Below are 12492 nucleotides of genomic sequence, written 5' to 3'. Positions count from 1 at the left end.
AGTGAACCATTGCATTTTTCTGGATGAACAATTGCAACTAATTAAATGAAACCATTGCAATATCTAGTGATGAACCATTGTAATTGTTAGTGGTCGTAGTATTCGGTGATGACTCATTACAATTTTTGTGGAATGCTATACTAATATATGATTCTTCGAAATCAGTTAATTCTTTAGAAAAGTATATCCCTTATATACTAAATCACAAGTCACTTCACCAATTAAAATTTGACACCTAATTCATATTTAAAAAATTGAGAAAAAAACAATTAAAACCAAAAAAATGTTCAAAAATAAAAAAATTGAAAACGGTTTCTTTTCCACGAACCCTGACCCATAAACCACAATCTTTTTTCTTCCTCCACGATACTTCTCCTTCTTCCACAAACTTTTTGTCTCTATTCCTATATATTTCTTGAATGTGATAGACAAACAGCATCGGAACTCTCAATTGATCGAATGTAGATCAGGAAAAGTATGCTGTCCTTCTTCAGTCTCAGTACACTAATTCCATTCTCCAAGCAAAGACGGGAATCCTTGGCAACAATTGTCTTATGTGCTCTTTCCTGCCTTTGGGCGCCAAATTCAGAAACAGATTCGTGTTAGGATGTAGTAGATGCTCCTATAAGAGGTAGGAGGAGCACGAGTGTAAACACTTCATTAACTGGTCTTCTCATAAGGATTTTCAAAAGTTTTGATACAGGGGACTCGACGAGGCAACAATACGCATAAATCGTTATTTTTGATAATTCGTTGGAGACAAATATTTTGTCTCTTTCTGATTCAGATTTTCGAGGGAGGATTGATGCCTTAAAGCAACGAGCTCTCAACATGCAAGGAGACTCCATGGATTCACTTCTACCTGTATTTTCTTCAATCCTTCGTTTGACACTGATTTTCTTTTGTTTTAACTGTTTTATTTTAATTTCTGGAAGCGTTTATTGTTGTAAGAGAAGCTTTCACAAGAGTTTTGGACTCCGACCTTTCATTGAGCAATTGATAGGTAAAAAAAATCTTTGTAGATATTCACTATTTCAGTTGTTGAGTCAACTTTGTCAACATTTACTGTTTCAGGATTGGCTAAAACGTTTGAGAAGGAGTAGATATGGTGGATCTAAATTAATGGAAATTCGACAATGCAAAAATACTAGGGTAAGATCAGGTTATAAATGAGAAAGAAGGCGGAAGAAGATAAAAACACAAAAGTAGAGGTGTTAGGAAAGGATGAAGAAATTTTGATCAAAGGTATATCGATTCTACTACTAAATCACCACCGAAACATATATTGGAAACACCCTTGAAATATTATAGTGAGTAGTATTTTGATAGTAAATGTAACAAGTCAAAGAACCCATAAAATTGCAGGTTAATAATTAGAAGAAAAAAAAAACACAAATTGAACGAGACATACGTAGAAGTAAATCATAAAAGTTTCAAACTAATATTTGTATCCAATGGGCTAATTAAGATAATTGTAATTTTGTAAACTAATCTAATATAATTTTATATTTCCTGGTTAACAAGTAATAAGTGTGCTAATGGTATGTTTATATTCTCATCTCTTTATGATAAATTAGAGTTATTTATATATAACTGAAACTTGGTCTTACTTGCATGCAATACTAGTTATATAACAAACTAGTAAGAAAAGGAACTAGTAATGAAACATCGTTTAGAGGAGTTAAACTCTGCCTAATGTATGAATTATTGGTAATTAGCTACAAAAAAACACATTCTCTGAATCAGAACAGAAAAGATCTCTTATCTCAAGAAACTGCAGCTTGGGGACATGCTTAAGCTTAGCTTCTCTTGTTTGCAAAACTTGAATTTTTTGGGAAGATATAGGTAGTTAGACATAACCATTTCTAAGTGTTGAAGTTCAAATAAAGTTATAGACAGTCACCATCAGTTATGTGATCATTTCTGGTTAGGAGCTCTTCCAAATCAGCAACATGATAAAGCTCTGTTATTCTTTTGCTAATGATGATGTCACTGTTGGAAAATGGACTGATGATTCTAATTATGTTTGAGAAAGCCGCGCAGGAGATTGAGTTAGATCTTAGTTCAGGCCATTTGGCTGCTGCCGATGTTTTGATATGCTTTTATGTTTGTACATCCTTCTATTGCAAGAACTCAACTCGTTTGTTGTCTTACCACACACCCTTTGTAGTAGAACCAGAATCTTATATAGTTTTATGACAACACTCCTGTCATTTCCAAATCGTTTTTTTTCAGATATCATCTAATTGTGAGACAACATACTCCTACCATTAGGAAGAGAATCCCAAATTATTAGCATCCATCAAACAAAGAGATGAGATATGCTTACAAACACGATCATCAGCCACATTCTACATAAACATAAAAGAAGACAATGTTTTTAACTGAATCACAAGGTTTCATTTCACCATGATATGAAAAATAAGCAGTAGAACCTGATCATAATCTCGGTTATCAGAATCTTCTCCCTCAGATTCCCCAACTTCATCACCATCTTCTCCTTGTTCATTCTCTTCCTTGCAAACAAAATGTGATTTACTGTATGGCTCCATAGAACTGTAAACTGTTTATGTTGTACCTTAGACTTTGCTTCAAGCTTCTCAAAGTCATCCAATTTCTGCAGATCTACAACAGTGAACAGTTTCTTGTGTAACAATGTTGATAAAAAGAGGAGCAAATAAGAGACAATGTACCTGCGTCTTGAGTCCATCTTGCTCTCTTCAAAGGCCGTTCTCTAGAGTATCTGAGAGATTGCATATGATCAAACAATCAAAGTAACTTACAAGATATGAATCTAAGCTGGAGAAACAGATATGAAAACAAATGGTGTGAAAGTTGATTGATTCTCTCTTATTAAACTTCCTCTTCTTCGATTTCAACAATTTTGAAAACCTCTCAATGTCTAAACTCTCATTCTATAATATTGTAAACAATAAAAAAGACATGAGATAACAAAGCTTTACATTACAAATTGCTAAAGACAGTTTTGTTTGTACCTTTCTTTTAAACACCATCACCTAAATAATGAGTTATTTGTATCTATCTCAGTTCTTTATTGTTTTGAACTTTCTATTTTAGTAAACTAACAACTCTATTATCAAATTTATAACTGTATAACCTTTTATCACAAATCTAGAGTGTACAAGCATATAAACGGTTCTAAGTTCTAACGTTGGAGGTCATGATGTTAAACTTATTGGTTGGGGAACTACTGATGAAAGCCAAGACTACTAATGCCCACAGGTTGAGTGAGCAGGCATGAAATCCATAAGCAATGGATGATCGGGAGTTAAAGTTTAATTGATTATTTATTCAAATCTAGGACCCCTTCTTCCATTAGTCAGTTTTAGTGGTCGACCCTAAAATTTGTAGGCTATAAATAGTTTAGTAAATTTAAATAATTCCTTTTTTTTACAAATTTAGGAATATTTGTTTATGTAAATTATTTTTAAAATTTTAGAGAGTCTACATGCCAATGTTTCACTTGCCCACCCTAGACACTTATCTATATATTTAACTGGATTTGATCGAATTTCCTTTGTACGGTTCCGACTGCCCACAGCTAATGGACTTCCCACATCCACTCGGCCCGTGGATCCTATTCAGTACGATGGGCGGTGCATTATATTTTTTTCAAGATTCAAAAGTCTTGTTTACTAACCATGCAACCACCACAAGAAATTTCCACGCGTTTTGGCATCACTCACACGATACCGGAAATGATTTTCCGATAGGTCATTCATACTTCTACTACTCCCGCTCAAGCACGATTAACTATGGAGTTGTAAATGGATGTATGACAGAAAAGGTAAGTGCATTTTGATGATATAGGTATCCAAATCAATTTTCTTAATCTTTTCTACATATACCAAAAATCGGGATGTTATAATTCACTATCACTCACAAAGTGTGATGCCACCGTTGCGCACCAGGAAAGGTCTCAAAACGCCTCTCGTATCATGACTAAGATGGCTAACCAGCTCTGATACAACCCCGACCTTCTACGGCTAATGTGTCTCCCTCGTCCGCTCACTCGGCCTGTGGGCCCATTCCGTACAACGGGCGGTGCATTGTTTTTTTCAAAGCTCGAAAGTCTTGTTTATGATTTCCGCAATCACCACATGACCTTTCCACGTGTTTTAACATCACTCACACGATGCCGCGAATGATTTTCTAGTAAGTCATTCATCCTTCTACTATTCCAGCTCTCCAGCTCAAGCACGGTTAACCTGGAATTCTAAACGGATGTATGACCCAAAAAGTAAGTGTACTTTAGTGACATAGATATCCAAATTAATTATGTTAAACCTTCCTTCGTATACCAGAAACGGGATGTTACATCCTTGTTTTCCAGGTTTCCATAGTCTCTGTTACTTTCAATTATGTGCGCTTTCTTCTTCACTCAGTTTCATTTACCTTTTGTTTCATCTGCAAATTTGGGTTTTCCTTGTCTTTAAATACTTAGGTTGAAGATATTGATCAAATGATAGGCTTGATCATTTAAGACAAAATTTCAGGACAACACAAGCGATAAAGTTTGTGTTGGTTGGGTTTATAATGTGAATGATGAAAAAAAAGAGCATATGACTCTGCTTACAGTTTAAGGATGATACTGATAATCTATGTGCCAATAGTTCCTGCGGTAAAGTTTTTTTAAGGGCCTCGAAAGGACATAATTCCCACACAAGACACACCATTATAAAGCTTGTATTGTACATATCACAAATCTAATCTTTATATATAAAAATATAAAGAAGGAATATTAACCATTGCTTGGTTATATAGATTATCCATAAGCTACGTACTGTACAATGGTACTTTTATTTTCCTTCTCCATATAATTATTTCGCGTTATCTTGATTGTCAATAATTCTCAGCTATATAATAGTATGAAACTGTAATTAAAATAGAGGGTGGTGGCGGTGGGTCCATGTGTGAGTTTATCAAATGGAATCAGCGCATCACCCATGTTATAAGTACGTGGACTTACCATTATATATGCCATAATATTAGGGTATAACTCTCTAAAATATATATTACGTACTTATATATTTAAAGTCTTGACTTCGACCACCTTAGACATTTCAAGGTTAGGTTGAAGATCCACATTAAATGTGTTTATAATATTGAGTAACAATCTGTGGGTGGAATGTTGATGAAGAAATTCAAAACTGTATTTAGCAATGTACTATATATATATATATCGTTTAGAAGTTAAGTAACCATTGATGCTAAATAAAAATACTCATTCATAAATTATTCGTTATTGGTCCCTTACATCTCTCTAGATGACCATAACATGTTATAGTTTTTTTTATCTTCGGATCGGTTTTACATCTTGAATTACAAGAAAAGTATCCCTTTGTTGTTTTTGTTCGGTTTACATATACTTGAAACGACAGTCTCATAAGTTATAGTTATAAACTGTATAGCAATTTGCGTCAAAGTACCGAAACCTTTGATAAATATCTATTTATCAGCGTAAGTTGGCAACTTGCAACGTACCACGGAATTTGCGTATAATGGAGGAGCACTTATCAGTTAATGTCGTACGTTGAAGTTTCAACAAAACCTCATTGATTTTCGAATTCGACGTTCGCTGCGCCGATCGTCAAGAGACAACTTGTTTATAAATATGTACTTGCTTGTAATACTATATAACTATTTAATGGTTATTGTAAGAATTCTAATCATTCACGAGACGCGCTATAGCTTATACGTTGTACTACAAGTTTAAGCAAATATCAAAAAGAAATAAAAGATGATTGAGTTACATCATGTTTATATAATTATATCACACACACATGACACATACGTGTTGAATGTGTAAATGTATTTTGCATCATATGCATTTGGATTACCCATCGGCCATCGCCGGCCCACTTAGTATTATAGAACGTCACTTTCCACATCGATCTATCTTTATTTTGAGGGACGGATTAACTGAAAGAATAACACAATAAGATTTATCAAGTTTCTTTTAATAAATAGTTTAAAATTTGATAGATATTCTAATATTCTAAAATCAACTTTCAGCCATATTAGATTGCTGCATTAGTCTATTATATTTGTTTCGTACTAACCACCGGTTTACCATCCTACTTAAAATTTTAGTAAAAACTTGGTTGACAAGATAACTCAATTTAAAACTAAGAAAAAAGAAGTTTATAATTAAATGAATGGAACAAAAAGCAACTACCTAAAGTCACATGCCTTATAGGATTAACTAATTATCATATGCATGAAAACTCCGTATTATACGCACTCTTTTAATCATTGGGTCAATCATCAGCAAATCATATTATTATTTTCAGCGTTTTTCCGCTAATTCCAAGTCATATATAATTATTTATACATTTAGTTTAATTGAAACTAGCTGTGTGATTTTACTATAAATAGGTGATGAAGCCTAAGTCTTATGCATCCAACTCTACAATCATCAACGTCTTCTTTTATCATAAAAACCTAAGAATTTTCTAAGAAAATGGCGAAGATCGCCTCTCTTTTGGTCGCAGTTATCTTCTACGCAATGTTTTTCATGAAGATCAGTTCAGTTTCTGCAGGGTGGTTGCGAGCTCATGCGACCTTCTATGGTGGAAGTGATGCTTCTGGTACAATGGGTAAGTTCCCAAACTACGGCTTGATATTTTTATTCGGTTCGGTTTAATTTAACACTTCAAATTGTATTTTTTTCGATTTGGAGAAACTTATATTTTCAAATTATTTCGGTTTGGTTCAGTTCTATATCTACAAACAAATATAGTTTTAATATTTATTCTTCTTATGATATGATCTTTTCATGAGGTTACTTCTTGCTCAAGAAATGTATTTATAATTTTACCTTCAGGTGGAGCTTGTGGTTATGGAAACTTATATACGGATGGTTACAAAACAAACACTGCGGCATTGAGCACAGCACTGTTCAATGACGGCAAGTCATGTGGTGGATGTTACCAGATTGTCTGCGACGCATCCAAAGTGCCACAATGGTGTCTTAGAGGCAGATCAATCACAATTACTGCCACAAACTTTTGTCCACCAAACTTTGCTCAGGCAAGTGACAATGGGGGATGGTGCAACCCACCAAGACCTCACTTCGACATGGCTCAACCTGCCTTTCTCACCATCGCTAAGTACAAAGCTGGAATCGTCCCCATCCTCTACAAAAGGTAATTACATTACAACTTCTACTTAATGCTCTAAACAATTTTTAACATGTATTTTATATTTTTATCTAATATCCTATATATTTATAATATATAAAACTTGCATTAAAACTTTATAAGTTCACGTTAATTGTACAGTAATGTTAGTCAATGTTACTATTTCTGTTTTCTTGTAGATCAAGAATGTCATAAAATAGTGTGCTTAAAGGGTTCTTCTTATTGTTATAGGGTTGGATGCAGAAGAAGTGGAGGGATGAGATTCACAATGAATGGTAGGAACTATTTCGAGCTGGTTCTCATCTCAAACGTAGGAGGAGCTGGTGAGATCTCTAAAGTTTGGATTAAAGGCTCTAGAAGCAAGAAATGGGAGACTATGTCAAGAAACTGGGGAGCTAACTGGCAAAGCAACACCTACCTTAATGGCCAATCTCTTTCTTTCAAAGTTCAACTCAGCAATGGAAGAATCAAAGCAGCTCTCAACGTCGTTCCTTCCAATTGGCGGTTTGGTCAGAGCTTCAAGAGCAACATCCAGTTCTAATCATATAAGCAAAAACAATGTTATAACCGGGTTAATGGTTTTTTTTTTCCCTCTCCATCTTACACTTTTGTATCGTTTGTATTTACTTTCTTTGTTTTCTAGCTTTATCATAGTCTTGCTTCCAGAGAGTTTATAATCTGGGGAAGACTCAAGCAGTGATGATTATATTTGTACATTTTGGGAACACAATATGTATCACTATATAATTTATATTAATGAAGAATATATCGTTTTGTTTCAGAAAAAAAAATCGTTGACAAAAAAAAAAAAGAATATATCAAGCAACTTACTTTAAAGGTCCTTGAAAATCTGTATCTTGCCTCTCCCAACATCAGCGATGTACAAGCGTTTATATGTACAAGATAGTTACGAGATCATAGAGATCTCCCTAGATTATAGGATGATTACAAAATTCTATAAACAGAATAAGAATATCTTTCGTATATTCTTTCACCCTCCCTCGGTTGGAGCGTTGGATTTCCTAACGGTCAAGCTGTCTGTATTTTGATAGTAAATGTAACAAGACAAAGAAGCCATAAAATTGCTGGTTAATAATTAGAAAAAAAAACACAAGTTGAACGAGACATACGTAGAAGTAAATCATAAAAGTTTCAAACTAATATTTGTATCCAATGGACTAATTAGGATAATTGTAATTTTGTAAACTAATTTAATATAATTTTATATTTCCTGGTTAAAAAGTAAGTGTGCTAATGGTATGTTTATATTCTCGTCTCTTATGATAAATTAGAGTTATTTATATATAACTGAAAATTGTATATAACTGAAAATTGGTCTTACTTGCTTGCAAAAATATATTCGTGCAATGCACGGGATCAATACTAGTATATATATATATATCTTATTATTAGGGATGTTGTCACGTCGAACCTTGAATGTTTTGCACAATAGATTGTCGGTTAGTTTTACGTTTTTTTATCTATAATACTTTTAGATCAAAACCAAGTTTTAATTGATTATGGCTGTTTCACAACTCATAACATTTCTCCTTAATATGATTTTTTAAATTTAATTTATATGTTATTATTTTGATTATTTTAGATGAGTAACTTCTGTGAAATAATGTTTTTCCAGGATAATTACTAGTTGGACTTAGCAACAAAGAAATAATAATTATATTTACAGAAAGCAGTCAGCATTAATAATACGAATTTTTTTTGATATACTTACTTATTATAGTTTTGTGAGAGTAGTCCTTTTATTTTTGGCTATGTTTTGTTGAGGAAGAGAATTACTAAAAAAAAAAAAAGAATTTCAAAGGTGAAAAAGAGAACAAATTCCCTCCAAATGATTGGGCCATAAACCACAGAAGGCTTCTCTCTCAGCCGAAAAACGAGAGGAGCCGAACACATACACTCCTCATAAAACCTTCACAAAATCTCTACTGATCTCCGATATATTGTTGGTGACTAGATCGCTTTTGTTGCTTTCTCTGGCGGCTGCATCGTTCCTCGATCTAGGTTAGTTTTTTTTCTGCACTCGTTATTGCAAACCGTTTCCGCTTAGTTAGATTTGCTGATTTTGATTTTCTCAAGCTAAATTTCCCCTTAATAAGAGTCGTTTTGTTTTCCTTATCTTGGCGATGATTAGGCTTTGGTGGTTTTAGATAACTTGGTGATCGTCTCTTGATTTTTGCCTGACCGGTGATCTGACTTCCTGTTCAGATTGATTTTGTTTGTTTGATCTCTACTCTCTGATGAACTAAGATGAATGTATTTAGCCGTGTTATTAAAACCGGACCGATCCGATAGTCGAACCGGATTCGACCATGAATCGATTACGTAGCCGGATTGGGTCTAATAATCAGTTTGACCATGAACCGGTCACGTAGCCGGATTGGATCTCAAAATTATTAAACTGGTAAAAACCATTAAAACTATCAAAAATCTATAAAACTTCCATATAAACATAAAACTTGATTATTAAACTAGTGTTTTTTATTTATTTCACTCACATGTTTTGGTGGGGTTAATCTTCTTACAGTTAGACTTTCAACTCTATATATATGTATACATATAGGTAAAGCAAAAGTGAGATCAGCAAATCTTATCAACTTTTTTTTTCATAAATATATGATGCTTATTAGATTTGCTCTTATAAGGTGGACCAACAGTTTCTTATATTTTCTTTTTTCCTTTGCCTTTTGTTACCGACACAATTGGAGGCATCGTATGATGTTGTCCACGCACACACAATATAATTATATAAACACTACCAAGTCATAGGCTTCTGCTATATAAAAAAAAGGAACATCGTGTCTTCATGCTTACTTGTTGGCTTGAAAAAATCACGTGGTTTTTATTTTCTTCTTTTTTTTTTTGATAATCCAGGGATTCCCCGCTTCGCGGATCATTCCCCTGGATCCGGTCAAGCAGCGGTCCATTTCACCCGGGAGAACTGTACCTGGGCTGAATCGAACCCAGTACCGCTTTGGTGTCCAGAAAAGGCAGGTTAGTTTCCGCATGTAGAGGAAATCGAACCCGGATGGTGGTCCGTCCTACCACTTGGACTATCTCGTCCGGAAATGCTCTTCTTCCAAAGTCAATGCATAAACAGTAATGCTCTAGAACTCAATAATGCTTTTCTGTTTATAAGCATGAAAAATGCTCATCCCGACAAATGAGACAGTGAACTGGAAGATTTTGAAACTATTTATTAGTGTAGCATTATTTTCCATTGTGCATATCATTCAAAAGTTTGACATTGTTATCTCTGTGCTAGAGAGTGTGTTGTAGAAAGTTAGGTGTCGGTTTTACCCTCTCAAAAGTCTCATTTAGGTCAGTGCTTGGCAAAGAAATCTACTTTCTGTCATTCTGACTTAAAGCATCTGATTCCTTTTTTTTCTGCCTTACCAAACTAAGTAGAAGAGTTTGCTTGAGAGTCCTCCCTCTTCTTATCTATGTTCCTTACTTTGTGCACATTGGAACACACTAACTTAACCATCCTCCTTTGAATAGTTTCATTGGACTTCTTACTGTTGTTGAGAACGAATACGATATTTGGTTTTAGTATGATCATGTGTTTGAAGTTATGGCCACTAACCAGAATTGACCTTGAACTAAAGATCTTGTACACAAGTTTTAGAAGTTTGTATTAAGAAAGTTCATGTGCCATAACAAATTTTATATAGAAGTTTTTATTTTTAGTGCAATAGTTTATGGACAATTTTTTTTTTAAATGTTTTAGGTGGCCAAGTATACCAGAAAATAATCCTAGCAATACAAGAATATAAGACCGGGCATGTTACTATATAACTTTCTAGATTGTATACCATAGTAGGGGTAACAATTTTTTTTTCTTGGCCAACTTTAAAAGAATCCATTTCCAATAAAAGCAGAAGGTAGATCTTTCTACATTGTATTCCCCCAAAATCAAATCCAACGTCGGGTTCGGCCGAGTGAGAGAGGTCATTTTCAGGTTAATCTTTTTCTAATGTCGCACTCAAAAATATAAAAAATACTTCTTGGGTTAATATTAGTAATATTAGTTTGGGCAAATCTCCAAAATAGCACATTTCTAAGTTTATGTCATAAAAATAGTTCTCAAAAGCTAAAATGACCAAAATAACATTTTATCTTGAAAAATTTAAATTTTTTTTATTTTTCAAAATTTGAAATCTTATCTTAAAACCCCACTCTCCAACTCTAAACCCTAAAACCTAAACTCTAAACCCTAAACCCTAAACTCTAAACCCTAAACCCTAAACCCTAACTCTAAACCCTAAACCCCCCCCCCCTTAACTCTAAACCCTAAACCCTACCCCTTAACTATAAACCCTAAACCCTAAACTCTAAACCCTAAACCCTAAATCCTAAACCCCACCCCTTGACTCTAAACCCTAATGTCTAAATTAATTTACCATTGAGGTATAAGTGTATATTTATCTCTTTTGATAAAATATTAAGTGTTATTTTAGTCATTTTTATTTTTAGAGACTATATTTGTGACAAAAACATTTTTAGTGCTATACTAGTCATTTTCTCTATTACTTATATATATATATATATATTAAGTTAAATATTACTTCTTCGATATTAGTTTAATTGGTGTTTAAAAAAATATTTTTTTGAAAAATAATTGATGTTTTCATTGTTTTAAATATAATTTAATATCATTTGAACTTTGTGACCAATTACAAAATCTTTTATTTAGTTTTTATTGGTTGAACTAATATCATTTAAATATATTTTTATGTAATTATATTGTATAAAAATTTATATTTTTAATATATGTACAAAGACTTTAAACACCAGTATATATAAAAATACTATATACAAAGGGTTAAATAGTAGTTTGGTCAGGCGGAGGAGTGGCTCCAGGATTTGGATATGCCAGGGACCCACAGAAGAGAGGAATACTTCAATGATAATTACGTCATCTCACCTTGTCATACCATGATTAACCTGAAGTTATTAGAGTGACCTTCTTATCGGAAATTAAGAAACAGTTTTTAACTTCCGCTAAAAACTCCCATCCTAAGAACCCTAGGTTAATCATGCTCTAAAATCTTAAAAAAATCTAAATATCTAATTCAAAACATCTTTGTAATAATAATATCCCCGTGATTGCGAAGTGTGTGATATTCTTTCTCAGCCCCAACTCTCCGGGAGATTATCACCGGCTGTGTTAATATAATTGATAGGAGTTTTGAGCCCTTTTTATTTGGTTAGTGGTGGGGAAAAAAGGCAAAGAAAGAAAATAAAAGTCTTGTCTATGTTTTCAGAGGACCGAATCTTGTGGTGTATCACTTATGCATGGCTGTGAAGC

General features: G+C 33.5%; 1 protein-coding gene across 1 annotated transcript; it reads left to right on the top strand.

The window, feature by feature from the left end:
• Nucleotides 1-6440: 6440 nt before the first annotated feature.
• On the top strand, nucleotides 6441-7883 carry LOC106325938 (putative expansin-A17). The gene is made up of 3 exons (XM_013763989.1): nucleotides 6441-6620; nucleotides 6848-7169; nucleotides 7395-7883. The coding sequence occupies exons 1-3, from the start codon at nucleotides 6485-6487 to the stop codon at nucleotides 7702-7704; spliced, it is 768 nt and encodes a 255-aa protein (XP_013619443.1). The 5' UTR covers nucleotides 6441-6484; the 3' UTR covers nucleotides 7705-7883.
• Nucleotides 7884-12492: the final 4609 nt, after the last annotated feature.

This window comes from Brassica oleracea, chromosome C2 (genome assembly GCF_000695525.1).
Source record: "Brassica oleracea var. oleracea cultivar TO1000 chromosome C2, BOL, whole genome shotgun sequence".
In the NCBI taxonomy this organism is placed as follows: Eukaryota; Viridiplantae; Streptophyta; class Magnoliopsida; order Brassicales; family Brassicaceae; genus Brassica; species Brassica oleracea.
This window is presented reverse-complemented; position numbering and strand designations above follow the sequence as displayed.

Bases quoted from the DNA above. Each gene is read 5' to 3' on its own strand.
- LOC106325938 (XM_013763989.1), top strand. From the start codon at position 6,485: ATGGCGAAGATCGCCTCTCTTTTGGTCGCAGTTATCTTCTACGCAATG. The intron at 6,621-6,847 runs GTAAGTTCCCAA...TTTTACCTTCAG, and splicing joins TGATGCTTCTGGTACAATGG to GTGGAGCTTGTGGTTATGGA. The intron at 7,170-7,394 runs GTAATTACATTA...TTATTGTTATAG, and splicing joins GTCCCCATCCTCTACAAAAG to GGTTGGATGCAGAAGAAGTG.